This window comes from Coregonus clupeaformis, unplaced genomic scaffold (assembly GCF_020615455.1).
Source record: "Coregonus clupeaformis isolate EN_2021a unplaced genomic scaffold, ASM2061545v1 scaf0270, whole genome shotgun sequence".
Taxonomy (NCBI): Eukaryota; Metazoa; Chordata; class Actinopteri; order Salmoniformes; family Salmonidae; genus Coregonus; species Coregonus clupeaformis.
Window position 1 is genome coordinate 246,405 of NW_025533725.1, and position 21,963 is coordinate 268,367.

The 21,963-nt window shown below is 41.7% G+C and overlaps 3 protein-coding genes across 4 annotated transcripts; 2 read left to right on the forward strand and 1 right to left on the reverse strand.

Moving 5' to 3' along the window:
* LOC121554127 (ubiquitin thioesterase OTUB1-like) lies at positions 1–11,732 on the forward strand. Its single transcript, XM_041867572.2, has 8 exons — positions 1–71; positions 4,304–4,431; positions 5,216–5,283; positions 5,495–5,593; positions 5,756–5,874; positions 6,012–6,096; positions 8,552–8,746; positions 11,172–11,732. Exons 1-8 carry the CDS (start codon positions 16–18, stop codon positions 11,367–11,369), a joined length of 948 nt encoding a protein of 315 aa, XP_041723506.2. The 5' UTR covers positions 1–15; the 3' UTR covers positions 11,370–11,732.
* A 182-nt stretch (positions 11,733–11,914) lies between these two features.
* Positions 11,915–13,332, forward strand: cskmt (citrate synthase lysine methyltransferase). Of its 2 annotated transcripts, none has more exons than XM_041867574.2 (2): positions 11,915–12,086; positions 12,543–13,332. In XM_041867574.2, the coding sequence occupies exon 2, from the start codon at positions 12,560–12,562 to the stop codon at positions 13,217–13,219; it is 660 nt and encodes a 219-aa protein (XP_041723508.1). In that variant the 5' UTR covers positions 11,915–12,086; positions 12,543–12,559; the 3' UTR covers positions 13,220–13,332. The 2 variants fall into 2 exon arrangements, with proteins under 2 accessions (XP_041723508.1, XP_041723507.2); XM_041867573.2 differs by having other exon boundaries at positions 11,930–12,139.
* Positions 13,333–13,446: 114 nt separating this feature from the next.
* On the reverse strand, positions 13,447–21,963 carry LOC121554130 (ependymin). Its single transcript, XM_041867575.2, has 6 exons — positions 21,834–21,963; positions 21,496–21,530; positions 18,296–18,424; positions 17,888–18,080; positions 15,888–15,981; positions 13,447–13,908 (listed from the first exon to the last, which is right to left on the reverse strand). The coding sequence occupies exons 1-6, from the start codon at positions 21,898–21,900 to the stop codon at positions 13,776–13,778; spliced, it is 651 nt and encodes a 216-aa protein (XP_041723509.1). The 5' UTR covers positions 21,901–21,963; the 3' UTR covers positions 13,447–13,775.

Below are 21,963 nucleotides of genomic sequence, written 5' to 3' on the forward strand. Positions count from 1 at the left end.
CGAATCCTCCTTTGCATGACCATCCGGGCGAGGCTCAAACTCGGAGGTCTTCACCACACCTGCCACCACAGGTAATTCATCCTCACTCTAGGCAGGTTCAATTTCTGAGCCATCAGAGACAACAGAATATGGTTTGTAATTGCCACCATTCTTCCTCAACACACATCTTCCCACTACACTCTACCCGTATTCCTAGCTGTCCATATCCACGTCTATCCGTTCACCACGATCTTGGCGTGCCTTCATCCGCTGTATTGCTTGCAGAGCACGCAATTTCTGTTCCTTAGCCCAATTTACAAGGCTGGCTATATCTGGCCTCTCCATGTTTCCAGCTCTTCAAGGTCTTCAACATTCCTACATCAACAAGTGCCTCAAAATCGCTCAAGCGCATTATCTCTTCAGCAACACTAAAAAAGTACTTCCGGGCGACACATGCAAACATAACCAGTAAACCACAATATCGACAATGCAGTGAGTGGGCCATCGCTGCAGCTAGCTCAGACCGTAACTAGCTGATTTGACATGCGAACTGAATTTTATAAACAAACGTATCAAAATTAGGTTTTAAATCAATGCATTTCTGCATGCCTTATTATTGGCAATTTGACAATAATATTTATTGCCAACCTGAGCGTTCTTGGGTGGCCTACAGGGGCGGTGTGTTCATTAGGGCGATATGGGCGACGCACTGCCAAACGGGAAAATGAAGGGATTTTTTTTCTAATCAATTATATCACGGCAACAGTAGTTATCAGTGTTCTAATCTAGACGTCTGATCTGCCACTAAATGTCCAATCAGGCTAAAGTCGTGCTTCAAATGTCCCCGCCCGTTTTGGGGCGATTTCAGTCAGGTTGAAAATCGCCCAGAAGTCTCTCATAGCCTCTAATGTAAAATAAATTTTTTTCAAATATCAGAGCTTTCAATACAATCTCTATGGGTTTCTGAGGGCTTGCACTTACGCGCTTACGTCATACGTAACATAACCATGAACGTAACTAAGAAAAAGAGCGGGTAGCCTCATCAATCAATTCACTACTACTGTCAAAATGGCTAGCCTTCAGTGCAACTCGATTGTCTCTTTGAAAGAAGTTCCTTTTTGTCGGCGAACAAATCAAGATAAATTGGCAACAAACAATTAGGACCTCCCAGACCAAATTTAATAATTCAACAGGTTTCTACTAAGCAGAGTCGTGAACACTGTCTACGAGAATCGAGACGACCTCATAGAATGTTTTGAAGCCATTCGGACGGGTTCATTGGGTTCATTTGACCAGCCCACCGTGAGAGAGGCATCTGGCTACGTGAGGATGCTACATGATGAAGATTTTATTTTTTTTCCCTGCGGCTTTTCCACAAAATCATGCCCCACGTCGACATTCTGTACCAGAAGCTACAGAAGAAGGACATCGATGCTGTCTTTATCAAACGTGCCCTCGACAGCTTCACAAGCAGTGTGCAGGCCATAAGGTAAGATTAAACAATATCATTCGATCTTTCTCAAAGCAGAGCTTTATTTGAAAATGTATGCATGAAAGGAGACTGCATTTGTGTTTGAAATTACATTATTCTCATTATATATGGCCAGTGGTGTAATCTATCTTATTTTATATACTATGTGTACTGTACAGTGGTGCTCATAAGTGTATGATCACATTCTAAAGTTGACTAAAAAGAGGAATACAAAAATAAAAAAAAATCATCTTTTGGAAATTGATCTTAATGACTTAATTAAAAAAGTTGGAAAATCCAACCTTTAAGGACACCAATTTTCTTTTCTTTTTATTCCTATTTTTAGTCAACTTTAGCATGGGATCATAAGCTTTATGAGCACCACTGTATACTGTGCTGAACATCCAGGCTATGTGAGACACAAAGGCTAACTTAAACACTAAAGACTTTATGCATCCCTGCCCATTTTAAGTGGAACTGAAGTATTTGTACTATACATGGATACATTGCATATACCTGTGCATCACATAGACAACAATACTGTACAAAGCCAACAAACACATTGGTCTGTTTGCCTTCAGGGACTCCTCTCAACAGCAGCTGCAAGAAGCAACAGGAGCCAAAAGACCCAGAACAGCTTTGAGAGAAGAGGAGAAGCAGAGGCTGTCTGAAGAGGTCTGCAACACCATCCTGGATCACACCAAAGAAAGGTTCTCTTTCTCTGGCCACCTTGTGAGTGCTACCTTACTGCAAGCAGACATGTTTGAAAGGTACTGCCATTCATTTCCTGATGAGGCTCTGAATGCCACTGTGAATGCATACCCCATGCTGAGCAAGACAAAGCTCAAGACAGAACTATCTCTGATCTATGAGAATCCTGAATTCAAGGGATGCTGTGGTGCACTGGCACTGTACCAGGTTCTCATGAGCTACAACCTCCAGGAGACGTTCTCTGAGACTGTGACTCTGTTGAACATCCTCATAACTACTCCCATGACAACAGCTGAAGCTGAGAGATGTTTCTCAACTTTGACACGAGTTAAGACATTCCTGCGAAATTCAATGGGCCAGGAACGTCTGAATGCACTGGCCATGCTTTCCATGGAGAGGGAACTAGTCCTCAGCATGCCTGATTTCAATGAGAAAGTCATTGAACGCTTTGCTGTATTGAAACAGAGAAGAGAACAGTTTCAGTACAAGTAATGTAGCCCTCTCTCTCTTTGTCCCTCCCTGTCTGTCTCTTTAACACACACACGCCCAAATCAGTTCACAGTTGATGTTGTTTAAAATAGTTATTTTTCATTTAAAAAAAGTAAAAAAAAAAAAAATCTGTTCATGTTCATTTTTACAAATCTATACAATTGGCCAGAATATGGTTGTTCATATTTACAAATCTATACAATTGGCCAGAATATGGTTGTTCATTTTTACAAAGCCATACAGATAGCTGTGTTTACCTTTTCTAGAAATTACTTTCAAATTCTGTTTTCAGGCAAAATGTCTATCACTGTTCATTTTCACAAATCTATACAAGAGGGCAGAATATGGAAGTCTATAAAAATGTCTTATTACCAATAACTTGCATCAATGTTTTCAGTAGCCTCTATCAAAAGCTCCTGCTTGCTTGTTGTGAATTATGCTCAGGTGCACATATTTCCAATTCAACCATGAGGCAAAAAATTTGGTAAAAGCTCTTGTTGATCCTGCAATCTGAACAAATACCAAGATGCTGTATTTTCAGCTGATATTTCATTTGTTTATGGAAATGCATATTGTTTATGCAGTGTTGAGGAATGTGAAAGAACACCCTTGATTATTTTTACTGTGATAACTTATTTTGATTTTGTAAGCCAACACTTTTGAGATCAGTCAATAAATGCTTCTGGTATTGACTTATATGCTGCCCCTGTCTTCATGTTGTTGCTGGACATATCTTTTTAAAAATGTGTGTAGGTCACCTAAATCATCAGAAAAATTGCCCCCCCTGAGAATTTTTTCAGGAGCCGCCACTGGTGGCCTATATGACAAGTGTTGTCTTGTCTGCCTCTGTTTACAGGAAACAGTTTCCGCCATGAGTGTTTTTGAACTGACCATACTTGGACCTTCTGGTTGGGTCCTAGCCAATGTTCCAAACTACCAGAAGCGCTTAACTGTTTCACTACCACCTGTCTTGGACAAAGTCTACTGTGTTGCATACCTTTTTCTGGCCTATGATGCTTGAACTCATGTAACAAAATGACTTTAAAAAAATGTCTTAATAGAAACATGTAATCCAAATCTCTGATCATTCTGTTTCAACATTTTAGCGCCACATGCATTATTATGAGGTGAAACAATTTGACCATAATCTACATCAAACCATGATATAACAGATCATTTGCACATGCGCTGACCCAAGTGTTTTGGTGCTTTTCCATTGAGACTTACCCCCACATCAGTGGGTCGCGATTCGACAGTTTATGTTAAGCTCTAGTGTTGTTTCTATCAGGAGTTTGACTTGTGGCAAGCAGAATCAACAACCTCTGCATCATTCAAGACTGTTGCTTTGCCTTGGCTCCTAGTCAGCAGGTCCGCCAGAGCCAAGGCCCAGTGAGACAAAGGTGCCTGGCAGCCCGCTTAGATAAAAACAAAAGTCAGCGTTTTTGGGTAAAACACTGGAGTAAATCATCAGTGGAAATGAGCCATTTGAGAAAGAGGGCCTAGAAGAAGGGTCTTGATGATGAATATAAAATTGGAATAGCTTTTCACTCTCACACATTAATTGTAAGTATAGAATATCTAGTTCTTTAAGACAGAAAACTAATGACCGTTCTAAATATGTGTGACATCTGCATTTATGTGCATTTGTCAAAGAGAAAGATCCAGCTGCTGTGCTGTGACCCGGAAGTTTAGAATGAGGTCTGAGAGACAGAGGAAACACAATTCTACAGCTAAAATGGCGCAGGAGCAACAGCAGGAAACAACACAGGGAGAGATGGAGGGTGAGTGAAACAACATCAAAACGAAAGATGACAGAAATCTAACCTGCTTCGGCTAGTAACGCATTGTTATTTATGGAGGTGTAATGTGATTGTTAGGCAATCTAGTGATAGCAGTTGAGGAACAAGTTGCTTGCATGAATATGAGAGAGCAATGGGGGCGGCCAAAGCATTCAAGTCACACACAAAGAAACGCATTTTCGACCTGTAGTTTTTGGAGGATGAAGGTGATACCATTAAGCATTGTATGTGACATAATGTAGTATCTCATTCACAGTATATTTTTGCCGGCTTTCAATTGGTTGTCAAATGTTTATTGACGCCATCACTGAAATTGGATAGTTGGCTAGTTAGCAAGCTTAGCTAGCTTGCTAACTAATCAATTCTAGCTAGTTGTTTAAAAATATGGTCAGATGCTGACAACATGGTTGCACTTGCACCCCAAGTGAACCAGGTTTAAAACTTTTGATTGGCAATGGTAGACGGATATGTGATGACAGAATTTGCTTAAAATACATGGATGTTGTCATCAATCTCATGTTGTGGTATAAATTACGTAACCAGCAATTTTTCCTAAAAAGTGTGATTTTGCAAACAAGCTTCCAATCGCTATGTTGTGTTGACACATAGCTACTCCAATAACCATTATGTAATATAGCTAGTTCCCACATTAAATTCAGAATTCGGGTTCACTTTTTTTTACAGCACCATAGCACTTCACTCTCTGTGAATGAACTGTCATGTTAATTGTTTACAAACTTCTATGTTGTTGATTTCTTCTCTCTAGCGGGAGGAGTAAACTGTCTTGCTTATGATGAGGCCATTATGGCTCAGCAGGACAGAATTCAGCAGGAGGTGAGTTTACACTTGAATAGGCATTGATCATATGTAGGCTAAGGTTTTGAATTAGACTGACATAAGTCTGCTGTGGAGAAGGTTGAACTGCACTGGAACTGCATTCCTTTGCATCACATGATTTTGATCACCCTGTGTTTTTTGTTTTATATTGGTTTCTATAAATCCATGAGTATGAAACGTCTGTGCATTAACGTGTGTGTGTGTCTAGATCGCTACTAGCATCCTTTTAGTGTCAGACCGACAGGAGCTGTCAGTTTTGCAGAGAGAGTATGCTGCGGAAGACACCATTTATCAGCTCAAGATCAAGGTCAGTAAAACCACACAATTCTTGAATTACAGGATTTGAATCTGCATCACTTCATACTGGTTTAAGGCGAAAGGGTTCCTTACGACCACAAAACCAATGAAGGTTAGAAATGGTCACATAATGATTGTATTTACTTTGAATATTTCCCTGTTCTTTCCTTAGGATTTACACAAAAAATACTCGTATATTCGTAAGACGCGACCAGACGGGAACTGTTTCTACAGAGCTTTTGGCTTTTCACATCTCGAATCACTGCTAGAAGACAGCAAAGAGCTGCAGAGGTGACATAACCATAGTACATATAGCTCATTGACGGTCAGTAAAGCAGACTATGTAATACGATAGATGGATGTAATATGATTAGTGTTGCTGCATTAATAGGCACTGAATACCGATGCAATGTTTTATGTCTCTATAGGTTCAAAGCAGTGGCAGCAAAGAGCAAACTGGACCTGGTAAACCAGGGTTTCACTGAGTTCACCATTGAAGACTTCCACAATACTGTGAGTTGCTTCCCTCTTATTGTACACCATATGAACAACAGTGACAGCTCACACACATGACACATTCACTGAGTGTACAAGACATTATGAACACCTGCTCTTTCCATGACATAGACTGACCATGTGAAAGCTATGATCCCTTATTGATGTCACTTGTTAAATCCACTTCAATCATTGTAGATGAAGGGGAGGAGACGGGTTAAAGAAATAATTTTAAGCCTTGAGACGATTGAGATGTGTGCCATTGAGGGTGAATGGGCAAGACAAAATATTTAAGTGCCTTTTGAACGGGGTACGGTAGTAGGTGCCAGGCGCACCGGTTTGTGTCAAGAACTGCAACGCTGCTGGGTTTTTCACCCTCAACAGTTTTCCGTGTGTATCAAGAATGGTCCACCACCCAAAGGGCATCCAGCCAACTTGACACAACTGTGGGAAGCATTTGAGTCAACATGGGCCAGCATCCCTGTGGAAGGCTTTCGACCAATTGCAGAGTCCATGCCCCAAGGAATTGAGGCTGGTCTGGGGGCAACCTGGTCACATAAACTAGACGTAACATAGTAAATGTAAATCCGGGACCCTCAAATTAGTATGACATGTTACGTTTGGTATGGTTACATAAGAGAGAAGGGTACTTGTGCAAAAACGAAAGTAGGGTGGATGGGTGGGCATATAACGCGTAAGTCTAGCAACCCAAAGGTTGCGTGTTCGAATCTCATCACGGACAACTTTAGCATTTTAGCAACTTTGGAACTACTACTTGCTACTTTGCAACTACTTAGCATGTTAGCTACCCCTAACCTTAACCCTTTTAGCTAACACTAACAAATTGGAATTCGTATCATATGTTTTGCAAATTCGTATCATATTGTACGAATTGCAATTCATAACATATCATACAAAATGGATGATGGACGTCCACAAATTTAATACATACCATATGAAACGTAACAAAGCATACTAAATAGTGTCACGGATTTACTTACAGAATACTATGAAATGCTCTTAGACCAGGATGAGGGGGGTGTGCGCAACTCAATATTAGGAAGGTGTTCTTAATGTTTTGTACACTCTGTGTATACAGTGCATTCAGAAAGTATTCAGACCCCTTGACTTTTTCCACATTTTGTTATGTTACAGCATTATTCTAAAATTGATTAAAATTATCAGGTTGGATGGGGAGTGTTGACAAACAGCTATTTTCAAGTCTCTCCAGAGATGTTCGATTGGGTTCAAGTCCGGGCTCTGGCTGGGCCACTCAAGGACATTCAGTAACTTGTCCCGAAGCCACTCCTGCGTTGTCTTGGCTGTGTACTTAGGGTCGTTGTCTGTTGGAAGGTGAACCTTTGCCCCATTCTGAGCTCCTAAGCGCTCTGGAGCAGGTTTTCATCAAGGATCTCTCTGTACTTTTCTCTGTTAATCTTTCCCTCGATCCTGACTAGTCTCCCAGTCCCTGCCGCTGAAAAACATCCCCACAGCATGATGCTGCCACCACCATGCTTCACTGTAGGGATGGTGCCAGGTTTCCTCCAGATGTGACGCTTGGCATTCAGGCCAGAGAGTTCAATCTTGGTTTCATCAGACCAGATAATCTTTTTTCTCATGGTCTGAGAGTCCTTTAGGTGCCTTTTACTGAGGAGTGGCTTCCGTCTGGCCACTCTACCATAAAGGCCTGATTGGTGGAGTGCTGCAGAGATGGTTCTCCTTCTGGAAGGTTCTCCCATCTCCACAGAGGAACTCTGAAGCTCTGTCAGAGTGACCATCGGGTTCTTGGTCACCTCCCTAACCAAGGCCCTTCTCCCCCGATTGCTCAGTTTGGCCGGGGGGACAGCTCTAGGAAGAGTCTTGGTGGTTCCAAACTTCTTCCATTTAAGAACGATGGAGGCCACTGTGTTCTTGGGGACCTTCAATGCTGCAGAAAGTTTTTGGTACCCTTCCCCCAAATCTGTGCCTCGACAAAATCCTGTCTCTGAGCTCTACGGACAATTCCTTCGACCTTTTTTTTTTTTTTTTTTTTTTTTGCTCTGACATGCACTCTCAACTGTGGGACCTTATATAGACATGTTTGTGCCTTTCCAAATCATGTCAAATCAATTTAATTTACCACAGGTGGACTCCAATCAAGTTGTAGAAACATCTCAAGGATGATCAATGAAAACAGGATGGACCTGAGCTCAATTTAGAGTCCCATAGCAAAGGGTCTGAATACTTATGTAAATAAGGTATTTCTGTATTTAAAAAATAATACATTGTCAAAAATGTCTAAACCTGTTTTCGCTTTGTCATTATGTTGTATTGTGTTTTATTTAATCAATTTTAGAATAAGGCTATAACGTAACAAAATGTGGAAAAAGGAAAGGGGTCTGAATACTTTCTGAATGCACTGTATTGAACAACTTTAAGTCACTTCACATAAAGGCATCACCAAACTGACCATTATTGTTTATTCTTCCCATAGTTCATGGACCTGTTGGAGCTGTGTGAGAAGCAGCCAGGCCTCAGTGAGCTGCTGGGCTCCTTCAGAGACCAGAGCGTGTCAGACTACATTGTGGTGTACCTGCGGTTGCTCACTTCAGGCTACCTGCAGAGGGAGCACGGTTTCTTCCAGCACTTCATCGAGGGGGGACGCTCTGTCAGGGAGTTCTGTCAGCAGGTGGGTTCCTTATTATGGAAGATCAGAGAATAAGGGAGATATACAGTGCCTTCAGAAAGTATGCATACCCCTTGACATTTTCCACATTTTTGTTGTTACAGCCTGAATTCAAAATTGATTAAATATACACACAGTAGCCCATAATGACAAAGTGAAAACATGTTGTTAGAAAATGTTGCTAATTTATTAAATTAAATACAGAAATATCTCATTTACATAAGTGTTCACATCCCTGAGTCAGTGTATATTAGAATCACCTTTGGCAGCGATTACAGCTGTGAGTCTTTCTGGTTAAGTCTCTAAGAGCTTTGCACACCTGGATTGTACAATATTTTCACATTATTCTTTTAAAAATTCCTCAAGCTCTGTCAAGTTGGTTGTTGTTCATTAGTAGACAGCCATTTTCAAGCAGATTTAAGTCAAAACTATAACTAGGCCATTCAGGAACATTCAATGTTGTCTTGGTAACCAGTGTATATTTGGCCTTGTGTGTTAGGCTATTGTCCTGCTGAAAGGTGAATTTGTCTCCTAGTGTCTGTTGGAAAGCAGACTAAATCAGGTTTTCCTATAGGATTTTGCCTGTGCTTAGCTCTATTCTGTTTCTTTTTATCCAAATAAATTCCTAGTCCTTGCCAATGACAAGCATACCCATAACATGATGAAGCCACCACCATGCTTGAAAATATGAAGCAGTACTCAGTAATGTTGTGTTGGATTTGCCCCAAACACAATGCTTTGTATTCAAGACATAAAGTTAATTTCTTTACCAACATTTTTCAGTTTACTTTAGTGCCTTTATTGCAAAAAGGATGCATGTTTAGGAATATTTTTATTCTCTACAGGCTTCCTTCTTTTCACTCTGTCATTTAGGTTAGGATTGTGGAGTAACTCCAATGTTATTGATCCATCCTCAGTTTTCTCCTATCACAGCCATTGGCTTCATGGTGAAATCCCTGAGTGGGTTTCTTCCTCTCCGGCAACTGAGTTAGGAAGGACACCTGTATCTTTGTAGTGACTGGGTGTACTGATACACCATCCAAAGTGTAATTACTAACTTCACTACGCTCAAAGGGATATTCAATGTCTGCTTTTTTAAGTTTTCGCCCATCTACCAATGGGTGCCCTTCTTTGCGAGGCATTGGTAAACCTCCTTGGTCTTTGTTGTTGAATCTGTGTTTGAAATTCACTGCACGACTGAGGGACCTTACAGATAATTGTATGTGTGGAGTACAGAGATGAGGTAGTCATTCAAAAATGATGTGAAACACTATGATTGCACACTTACTATGTGACTTGTTAAGCACATTTTTACTCCTAAAAGTATTTAGGCTTGCCATAACAAATGGGTACAATACTTATTGACTTAAGACATTTCAGCTTTTCATATTTTATTAATTTATAAACATTTCTAAAACATAATTCCACTTTGACATAGGGTATTATGTGTAGGCCAGTGACACAATATCAATTTAATCCATTTTAAATTCAGGCTGTAACACAACAAAATGTTGAAAAAGTTGAGGGGTGTGAATACTTTCTGAAGGCACTGTATTGCTGAGGATGTTAAAGGCAATAAACTAGAGCTCAAGTTGCCTGGAAACCTGACTTTGAATTGCATTGAATTCTATGTCAGGCAGAAAGTTTCCTCCCTCGACCTATACAAGCCAGAATGTTGGAATATAATTATATTTTCAAGTACTTTACCGGTTGTCCGTGCAGTTGGTCCTTTTGGCGGGGCGGCAGGTAGCTTAGTGGTTAAGAGCGTTGTGCCAGTAATCGAAAGGTCGCTGGTTCTAATCCCCGAGCCGACTAGGTGAAAAATATGCCGATGTGCCCTTGAGCAAGGCACTTAACCCTAATTGCTCATGTAAGTCGCTCTGGATAAGAGCGTCTGCTAAATGACGTAAATGTAAAATGTAATGAATGAGACACTATATCCACAGGAAAGTATAATTGCTTCAGGTGATAGAAATCTGAACACACTACCAGCGCTTTGAAAAGTTTATGTAATTCTACTTTCCTGTGGATATAGTCTCACATTCCTACCGCCAAAAGGACCAACCGCACGGACAACCGGTAAAGTACTTGAAAATATAATTCTATTCAACATTCTGGCTTGTAGAGGTCGTGAGAGGAAACTTTCCTAATTCAAATGCTAATTTCTGCCTGATGTAGAATTCGATGCAAATCGACTTCGGGTTCCAGACAAGAGCTCAAGTATTTGATTACATATGGTTTAGAACAAGTCTGATCGTATAATTGCTTTTGAATTAGTCCGAATGAGCTGGAAAATGTATGCTATCGTCTTGTACTCTTGATTTTTCTTGCAAATGCACATTCCAGTATCATCCTGAGTTTTTTTGTCTTGCATAACAAGTCCCCAAACTCAAACACTTCGATTGTCCTCTGTGTGTTTACTATCCAGGAGGTGGAGCCCATGTCTAAAGAAAGTGACCATATCCACATCATCGCCTTGGCCCAGGCCTTGAACGTGTCCATTCTAGTGGAGTATATGGACCGGGGTGAGGGGGGCACCGTCAACCACCACGTCTTTCCTGAAGGCAGCGAGCCTCGTGTCTTCCTTCTCTATAGACCCGGCCACTATGACATCTTGTACAAATAACTACCTGCTGTTTAGAAAATCCCCCCATGTCCTTTTCTACTGCTGTAGTGGCAGTGGAGAAATATTTCAACCGCCACATTGATGCATACATGTGTGTACGAAGATTACACTATGGTATCTGAGAAAAAAAAACAATCACATTATACAGCCACCTTCTCCCTCCCCTTCACTCCATATATTCCCCTCATCACAGAACAGTGAAATAAAAAAACTAAAATGTACAAAAAAAATAGCAGTGACTCCAGATGTTTAGTTGTACAGTTTTTTCTTTCTTTTGTGGTTGTAAATGTTATCAAATTGCTTTTTTTTGTTGGATTGTTTTCCTTTGTTACACTGCGTTTTATTAAAGGTATTTACATCTTATTTGATTTGTATGTAAATGTCTTGTTTGTGCTCTCTTCTGGTATCTACATTTCAACTGTCATAACAGCAATATGCAATGCAGTATTTACATACTTGCGTGTATGTAATGTTCTTGTCTCTGTCCATGTCCTGAATTTGGTTTGCTTTTCTTTCATACAAAGGAAAACCGTGAACATAACAGTGCTTCTACTGTTATTCAGCATACTTGTTTACGTTATTGACGCATACGCAGTTGTCCACAACTGCGCACACAGCAAGTAGCTTGCTGCTCGCAGCAGTGCGTGAGGGAGGATTTCAAGGAGAGACAGAAATCATGGCGGTGATTTTAAACATACTGACAATGTCGCCAAGGAGGTTAGGGATGTTAATTACAAATACACGTTTAAGGCACCACACCAGTCTAACAAGTATGTCTCAATTTATTGGTGAACTTGTAAAATGAGTTAATGCTAACACATGGCTTTCTATGCAATCTAGCTAACAGTTGACCTCTATGGCTGCAAGCTAACTAGCTAGCTTACTTGCTATATATACAGCTAGCCAGTGGCTTGCTTTCTATTGATTCAAAGGCATTTCTGTTTATAAATATCCCACGTTCAATGATAAATGTAATTTGGGCACAGGCTGGTCAAGTTAGCTTGTTTGTGCTAATCTCCACAGCTAAGTGTTAGTTAGCTAGCTAGATACTTATTCAGTTAGTATCGAGCTAACGTTAGCGCATTTCAGGCGCTCTCATTTGTTCTATGAACTGTTAGTTTAAGGAAACCCATAAACATGAACTGACATTCACCCTCGTTCTGTCCCTACTAGCTGAACTTATCAACAACATGGACAAAAAAGCAACATGGGACCGGTTCTACACAGAAAACAACAGCAAGGCAACCAACTTCAAAAATTTTGAGTGGTTCTTCGGTTTCGACGCAATCCGGGACTTCATCCTGCCCATGCTGCATTCACAGCCCAACTCTGATGCCCTACATGTTCTGGACATGGGCTGTGGTACCTCTGCCCTAGGATCCTGCATATACAGAGACTCTCCCTGGCCAGTGCAGGTGACCTGCGCTGACATCTCCGCTATTGCTGTGCGCCTTATGCAGGAACAAACAGAAGCCAAAGCCGTGCAACCTCAGAACCCTTCCTCTAAGCTGGACTTCTTAGAACTGGACTGCACTCATCTCCACAAACAATTTGGTTCTGAGAGCCTGGACCTCATTCTAGACAAGGGCACCATAGATGCCTTGTTAAGGTCGAGGGAAGGGGGAGCCAAGGCCAGCCAGGTGCTTAAGCAGTGCCTAAAGGTGTTGAGGGACTCTGGGTCTCTCCTTCAGTTCTCAGATGAGGACCCTGATGCCAGGATGTTGTGGCTGGAGAAAGAGGTCCGGGAGCCGGGTTTGATGGCTGCCGATGTGGGGGTGCAGGAGGTGGGGGAGCTAAGGGGAGTGACTTATTACTGCTACCAAGTTACCTCTCGTCCTGTAGCACAGTAGGTAGTCAGTTGTTTTTGTATGTCTGCGTTGCGCCATAATGCACCCAAGTCAGGGAGTGAACGTCTTTTTGACATGAATGAGATGTGACTGTAATAAATAATTTCTTGATACAACTGACGACTCTTATCTAGATAAAATATGTATTAACATTTTTCTTTGTCTACACAATATGAAAAGAGGTCTTGTGAAGAACTGTCCAACTATACTATAGAACAATTACTGTAGACTTGACATTTTAGAAATTTTATTCAGAAGGACAGCTCACAGTGTAAGTATATATTCCCAAGGCCCATATGTAGTAAGGAAAGCAATTAACATTTGTCGAAGGTAAAATGTTTACATATAATGCTCAGTGCAACTGATATGTTACATGATCAGTACTGGAATTTTTTTTCTAACTCATGGTTTAACCCTTTTTCTTATACTAATACATTAATGAGTTATCCCTTTTTATAATGATTTATAAATTCATGAAAAACATTTGTTATCACAGGTTAAAAATAAGCAATAGTTGTGTGAAGTTCTCATAAGAAAAGAGAATGAAGGACCCGGTCCTTTAGTTTTTAATGTTTTTTAAAATGCTGTAGAAGTTGGCTGCTTCTGCCGTCTCATCCACTTTAGCGCCCTGACAGAACTTAGGAGGGAAGAACTGCTGGGGGTCATCGATCCCAACGACAATGTTGAAGAAGCTGTAAGTGAAAAAATAACATAGCATAATGGATATCTTATCTGTAGATTTAACGAAAGTCAAATCCATGCTTGGGGATAATTATGAAAGTATTAATCATTAATCGTTTATACTACTTTTATAATGAAATTATGGATTTTGATGTTTCCAGAAGTATCAAACTAGCTAATGAAGACATTCTTTTGAATGTTTTGGAACACAAAATGGACTGAGGAACTTCCTCAGAATGAGGAAATGAAAAAAAACACTACATACAGTTGAGGTCGGAAGTTTACATACACCTTAGCCAAATACATTTAAACTCAGTTTTTCACAATTCCTGATATTTAATCCTAGTAAAAATGTCCTGTCTTAGGTCAGTTAGGATCACCACTTTATTTTAAGAATGTGAAATGTCAGAATAATAGTAGAGAGAATGATTTATTTCAGCTTTTATTTCTTTCATCACATTCCCAGTGGGTCAGAAGTTTACATGCACTCAATTAGTATGTGGTAGCATTGCCTTTAAATTGTTTAACTTGGGTCAAACATTTCAGGTAGCCTTCCACAAGCTTCCCACAATAGGTTGGGTGAATTCTGTCCCATTCCTCCTGACAGAGCTGGTGTAACGGAGTCAGGTTCGTAGGCCTCCTTGCTTGCACACGCTTTTTCAGTTCTACCCACACATTTTCTATAGGATTGAGGTCAGGGCTTTGTGATGGCCACTCCAATACCTTGACTTTGTTGTCCTTAAGCCATTTTGCCACAACTTTGGAAGTATGCATTGTCCATTTGGAAGACCCATTTGCGACCAAGCTTTAACTTCCTGACTGATGTCTTGAGATGTTGCTTCAATATATCCACATCATTTTCCTTCCTCATGATGCCATCTATTTTGTGAAGTACACCAGTCCCTACTGCAGCAAAGCATCCCCACAGCATGATGCTGCCACCCCCGTGCTTCACGGTTGGGATGGTGTTCTTCAGCTTGCAAGCGAGCCCCCTTTTTCCTCCAAACATAACGATGGTCATTATGGCCAAACAGTTCTATTTTTGTTTCATCAGACCAGAGGACATTTCTCCAAAAAGTACAATCTTTGTCCCCATGTGCAGTTGCAAACCATAGTCTGGCTTTTTTATGGCGGTTTTGGAGCAGTGGCTTCTTCCTTGCTGAGCGGCCTTTCAGGTTATGTCGATATAGGACTCGTTTTACTGTGGATATAGATACTTTTGTACCTGTTTCCTCCAGCATCTTAACAAGGCCCTTTGCTGTTGTTCTGGAATTGATTTGCACTTTTCACACCAAAGTACGTTCATCTCTAGGAGACAGAACGCGTCTCCTTCCTGAGCGGTATGATGGCTGCGTGGTCCCATGGTGTTTATACTTGCGTACTATTGTTTGTACAGATGAACGTGGTACCTTCAGGCGTTTGGAAATTGCTCCCAAGGATGAACCAGACTTTTTTCTGAGGTCTTGGCTGATTTCTTTAGATTTTCCTATGATGTCAAGCAAAGAGGCACTGAGTTTGAAGGTAGGCCTTGAAATACATCCACAGGTACACCTCCAATTGACTCAAATGATGTCAATTAGCCTATCAGAAGCTTCTAAAGCCATGACATGATTTTCTGGAATTTTCCAAGCTGTTTAAAGGCACAGTCAACTTCTGACCCACTGGAATTGTGATACAGTGAATTATAAGTGAAATAATCTGTCTGTAAACAATTGTTTGAAAAATTACTTGTGTCATGCACAAAGTAGATGTCCTAACCAACTTGCCAAAACTATAGTTTGTTAACAAGAAATGTGTGGAGTGGTTGAAAAATGAGTTTTAATGACTCCAACCTAAGTGTATGTAAACTTACGACTTCAACTGTAGACCTACAAGACCATATATTGATGTCAAATACTACTCATAGCGTTGTCAGTAGAGCAAAGATTCAGCAATTAAAAAATAAAAATCAGTCATATTTCATACACTGCCCAATAATATACACACTTACGTTGTAAGCACCCAGCCGGTCTTGTCCGTGTAGTACGTAGTGCTGACAGGTATGCACCCAAACTCAGTGAAAGTGCTCATCCACTTGTCTTTACCTGAAGATGAAATTGACCAATTAGATGAACAAAATCAGGGAGCAGAAATTTGATTTGAGAACACAAAATCACAAAACTTCATTGCCATGCAAAAAACAGTTGCTAGGAATTATTTTGTGTCTTCACTGACATTTTCAACCTCTCCCTGACCCAGTCTGTAATACCTACATGTTTTAAGCAGACCACCATAGTCCCTGTGCCCAAGAACGCCAAGATAACCTGCCTAAATGACTTATCACCCCGTAGCACTCAAATCTGTAGCCATGAAATACTTAGAAAGGCTGGTCATAGCTCATATCAACACCATCATCCCAGAACCCTGGACCCACTCCAATTTGCATATTTCCCCAACAGATCCACAGATGACGCAATCTCTATTGCACTCCACACTGCCCTTTCTCACCTGGACAAAAGGAACACCTACGTGAGAATGCTGTTCATTGACTACAGCTCAGTGTTCAACACCATAGTGTCCTCCAAGCTCATCACTAAGCTAACGACCCTGGGACTGAACACCTCCCTCTGCAACTGGATCCTGGACATCCTGACGGGCTGCCCCCAGGTGTTGAGGGTAGGCAACAACACATCCACCAAGCTGACCCTCAACACGTGGGCCCCTCAGAGGTGCGTGCTTAGTCCCCTCCTATACTCCCTGTTCACCCACGGCTGCATGGCCACACACGACTCCAACACCATCATTAAGTTTGCCGACGACACAATGGTGGTAGGCCTGATCACCGACGATGAGACAGCCTATAGGGAGGAGGTCAGAGACCTGGCAGTGTGGTGCCAGGACAACAACCTCTCCCTCAACGTGAGCAAGAAAAAGGAGCGGATCGTGGACTACAGGAAAAGGAGGGCCAAGCACACACCCATTCACATCGACAGGGCTGTAGTGGAGCGGGTCGAAAGCTTCAAGTTCCTTGGTGTCCACATCACTAAGGACCTATCATGGTCCAAACACATCAAGACAGTCGTGAAGAGGGCACAACAACGCCTATTCCCCCTCAGGAGGCTGAAAGGATTTAGCATGGGTCCTCAGATCCTCAAAAAGTTCTAAAGCTGCACCATCGAGAGCATCCTGACTGGTTGCATCACCGCCTGGTATGGCAACTGCTCGGCATCCGACCGCAAGGTGCTAGAGGGTAGTGCCCAGTACATCACTGAGGCTGAGCTTCCTGCCATCCAGGACCTCTATACCAGATGGTGTCAGAGGAAGGCCCAAACAATTGTCAAAGACTTCAGCCACCCAAGTCATAGACTGTTCTCTCTGCAAGTGGTATGAGAGCGCCAAATCTGGGACCAAAAGGCTCCTTAACAGCTTCTTCCCCCAAGCCATAAGTCTGCTGAACAGTTAACCAAATGGCTACCCAGACTATTTGCATTGATCCCCTTATTTTATTGTTATTTATTCTCTAGGCTCGATGTACACTCACTGGACTCTAACCACACACTTAAACTGACACGCCAACACACACACACACACACACGCATATTGACACCACACACACACATTCCTTCACACTCTTCACATATGCTGCTGCTACTCTGTTTATTATCTACGCATAGTCACTTTACCCTACATGTACATATTACCTCAATTACCTCGACTAACCCGTACCCCTGCACATTGACTCGGTACCGGTACCCCTTGTAATTTATATAGCCTCATTATTGTTTTACTATTTTGCCTTTAGTTCATTTAGCAAATGTTTCTTACTTACTTTAAAAAAACTCTGCATTGTTGGTTAAGGGCTCGTAAGTAAGAATTTCACGGTAAGGTCTACACCTGTTGTATTAGGCGTATGTGACAAATTACATTTGATTTTGGTGTTCCTCAAAAAGAGGAAGGTCACTATTAAAAAGCAAAAATTTAACCAACTGCATGCCATGCCATGTCCCTTACCACCAGTTGGGGTTGCACGTTCTCCATACCAGGTGTTGACTAGCAGACCCTGTCCTGGACCAGAGGAGCTCCCTAGGATCACCTGCCCCAGCAGAGCAGCATCTGCGGGGATCTCCATGGGGTGGAAGTCCTCCTTCTTCAGCCTCTCCTTCTTACATGTGCGGTTCTTGTGGTTAATCGTATACATGACACCCTGGAAGATGTTGGGCGAAGATAAGCATCTGTTTCATGGCAGGCATATTGTTTTTGTTGTTGTAGGAAACCATTGTTTTTCTAACAATGCATCTCTGTTTTTATATGAATAAACTGAATGTGCATGACAGTGATTTGTGTGTACCAGTATGTTGTATTTAATAAATTGTTGTTATTGTGAATACATGGTTGTTGTTGTGAATAAGTGCTTGTTACCTCTCTGAAGAGCAGAAGGGCGTCCAGGCCGAATGTCTTGTTCTCATAAGATCCCATCTCCTTGAAGCGGATACGCTCGCCTAATGCGTCATAGTCGTATTTTGCATATGCATTAAACTTCTCATTTGCCTGAAAGGACAGGAATGTGAGAGGGATTAATATAGCAGACTATATAATTATAGCCATATCAATACTATTCTATTTTCTTTTTAATTAGCATTATATTTTTAATTATTTGTATTCTACCTTTTTTTTCATATACTGTGCATTCAGAAAGTATTCAGACCCTTTGACTTTTTCCTGATTTTGTTACGTTACAGCCTTATTCTAAAATTGATTAAATAGTTTTTCTCCCTCGTCAATCTACACACAATACCCCATAATTACAAAGCAAAAACAGGTTTTTAGAATGTTGTGCACTCTACAAGCTTGCCATCCCTGTATTTGGGGAGTTTCTCCCATTCGTCTCTGCAGATCCTCTCAAGCTCTGCCAGGTTGGATGGGGAGTGTCGATGCACAGCTATTCTCAGGTCTCTCCAGATATGTTAGATTGGGATCAAGTCCGGGCTCTGGCTGGGCCACTCAAGGACATTCAGAGACTTGTCCCGAAGCCGCTCCTGCGTTTCTTTGCTGTGTGCTTAGGGTCGCTGTCCTGTTGGAAGGTGAACCTTCGCCCCAGTCTGAGCTCCTAAGCGCTCTGGAGCAGGTTTTCATCAAGACTCTCGATGTACTTTGCTCCGTTCATCTTTGCCTCGATCCTGACTAGTCTCCCAATCCCTTCCGCTGGAAAACATCCCCACAGCATGATGCTGCCACCACCATGCTTCACCGTAGGGATGGTGCCAGGTTTCCTCCAGATGTGACGCTTGGCATTCAGGCCAAAGAGTTCAATCTTGGTTTCATCAGACCAGAGAATCTTGTTAATCATCGTCAGAGAGTCCTTTAGGTGCCTTTTGGTAAACTCCAAGCGTGCTGTCATGTGCTTTTTACTGAGGAGTGGCTTCCGTCTGGCCTCTCTACCATAAAGGCCTGATTGGTGGAGTGCTGCAGAGATGGTTGTCCTTCTGGAAGGTTCTTCCATATCCACAGAGGAACTCTGGAGCTCTGTCAGAGTGACCACCAGGTTCTTGGTCACCTCCCTGACCAAGGCCCTTCTCCCCCGATTGCTTAGTTTGGCCGGGCGCCCAGCTCTAGGAAGAGTCTTGGTGGTTCTAAACTTCTTCCATTTAAGAAAGATAGAGGCCACTGTGTTCTTGGGGACCTTCAATGCTGCAGAAAGGTTTTAGTACCCTTCCCCAGATCTGTGCCTCGACACAATCCTGTCTCGGAGCTCTACGGACAATTCCTTCGACCTCATGGCTTGGTTTTTGCTCTGACATGCACTGTCAACTGTGGGACCTTATATAGACAGGTGTGTGCCTTTACAAATCATGTCCAATCAATTGAATTTACCACAGGTGGACTCCAATCAAGTTGTAGAAACATCAAGGATTATCAATGGAAACAGGATGCACCTGAGCTCAATTTCGAGTCTCATAGCAAAGGGTCTGAATACTTATGTAAATAAGTTATTTCTGTTTCTTATTCTTTATAAATTAGCAAACATTTCTAAAAACCTGTTTTTGCTTTGTCATTATGGGGTATTGTGTATAGATTGATGAGGGGGGAAAAAACAATTTAATCAATTTTAGAATAAGGCTGTAATGTAACAAAATGTGGAAAAAGGGAAGGGGTCTGAATACTTTCCGAATGCACTGTATATATCCACTGAACAAAAATATAAACTCAACATGCAACAATTGCAAAGATTTGACTGAGTTACAGTTTATACAATGAAATCAGTCAATTGAAATAAATTCATTAGGCTCTAATCTATGGATTTCACATGACTGGGAATACAGATACCTTTAAAAAAAAGGTAGGGGTGTGGATCAGAAAACCAGTGTCTGGTGTGACCACCATTTGCCTCATGCAGCGCGACACATCTCCTTCGCATAGAGTTGATCAGGCTGTTGATTGTGGCCTGTGGAATGTTATCCCACTCCTCTTCAATGGCTGTGCGAAGTTGCTGGATTTTGGCGGGAACTGGAACACGCTGTTCTACACGTCGATCCAGAGCATCCCAAACATGCTCAATAGGTGCATTTAAAAAAAAAAGTTTTTTAGACATTTAGCAGACACTCTTATCCAGAGCGACTTACAGGAGCAATTAGGGTTAAGTGCCTTGCTCAAGGGCACAGACAGATTTTTCACCTAGTCGGCTCGGGGATTAGAACCAGCGACCTTTCGGTTACTGGCACAACGCTCTTAACCACTAAGCTACCTGCCGCCACTATGTCTGGTGAGTATGCAGGCCATGGAAGAACTAGGACATTTTCAGCTTCCAGGAATTGTGTACAGATCCTTGCGACCTGGGGCCATACATTATCGTGTTGAAACATGAAGTAATGGCGGCAGCTGAATGGCATGACAATGGGCCTCAGGATCTCGTCACGGTATCTCTGTGCATTCAAATTGCCATCGATAAAATACAATTATGTTCATTGTCCATAGCTTATGCATGCCCATACCATAACCCCACCACCACCATGGGGTGCCCTGTTCACAACGTTGACATCAGCAAACCACTTGCCCACACAACGCCATACACATGGTCTGCGGTTGTGAGGCCTAAAACTATATTGGAGGCATTATACATTAAATTATCTGGCAACAGCTCTGGTGGACATTCCTGCAGTTAGCATGCCAATTGCACGCTCCCTGAAAACTTGAGACGCCTGTGGCATTGTGTTGTGACACAAAACTGCACATTTTAGAGTGGCCTTTTATTGTCCCCAGCACAAGGTGCACCTGTGTAATGATCATGCTGTTTAATCAGCTTCTTGATATGCCATACCTGTCAGATGGATTATCTTGGCAAAGGAGAAATGCTCACTAACAGGGATGTAAACAAATTTGTGCACAGAATTTGAGAGAAATAAGCTTTTTGTGCGTATGGAACATTCCTGGGATCTTTTATTTAAGCTCATGAAACATGGGATCAACACTTTACATGTTGCGTTTATATTTTTGTTCAGTATATAAGGCAGGATATCAAGATTTTCAAAATATTGACAGTATTTGTCAAAATGTTCCGTCTGATGTTGTCACTATGGGAACTCCCATATTCCCACCTACTATGGAGAAACAAACAGACTTACCACAGACATGGCTCCGGTCAGAAGAGGGGGAGACCCTGAGCGAGGGAAAGGTGTTTTATTGCTAACAAGTGAAACATTTATCCATTCTGTTGTGCTAAATGGACAATTTAGCCATAAAAGTGGCCTATACATTATAAACATAGAAGTAAACATCCACCGAAATTGCCATCACATTACTTTTACAGCTCTGCTCTGTCTACAGTACAATGCACAGGTGTTAAATCAGGGCTATGCTGTACGCAGGAGCTAATCTTTGACTGGGGTTCAGGCATTCATAACACTACATCTCTTAGGTTTACAACTCAATTTACAATACAATTTCTCTCTCTTTTACTTACTGCACGGATGAGGTGCCTGAGCCAGGCAGCCCACTGCAAGGCACATCAACAACACGAAGGTCCTCATGCTTCCAAATGTCACACACACTCACACTCACACCAACAAGCAGACTGACTGCTGCAGGAGTGC

Excerpts from the sequence above, each read along its gene's own strand:
- LOC121554127 (XM_041867572.2), top strand. The coding sequence starts at position 16 with ATGACCATCCGGGCGAGGCTCAAACTCGGAGGTCTTCACCACACCTGC. Across the intron at positions 5,284-5,494 it reads AGGACAGAATTCAGCAGGAG|ATCGCTACTAGCATCCTTTT; the intron begins GTGAGTTTACAC and ends GTGTGTGTCTAG. Across the intron at positions 5,594-5,755 it reads TTTATCAGCTCAAGATCAAG|GATTTACACAAAAAATACTC; the intron begins GTCAGTAAAACC and ends TTCTTTCCTTAG.
- cskmt (XM_041867573.2), top strand. The coding sequence starts at position 12,046 with ATGGCGGTGATTTTAAACATACTGACAATGTCGCCAAGGAGGTTAGGG. Across the intron at positions 12,140-12,542 it reads GCACCACACCAGTCTAACAA|CTGAACTTATCAACAACATG; the intron begins GTATGTCTCAAT and ends TGTCCCTACTAG.
- LOC121554130 (XM_041867575.2), bottom strand. The coding sequence starts at position 21,900 with ATGAGGACCTTCGTGTTGTTGATGTGCCTTGCAGTGGGCTGCCTGGCT. Across the intron at positions 15,982-17,887 it reads ACGTGCAACCCCAACTGGTG|GTAAAGACAAGTGGATGAGC; the intron begins GTAAGGGACATG and ends TTTCATCTTCAG. Across the intron at positions 13,909-15,887 it reads ACCGGCTGGGTGCTTACAAC|CTTCTTCAACATTGTCGTTG; the intron begins GTAAGTGTGTAT and ends TTTCACTTACAG.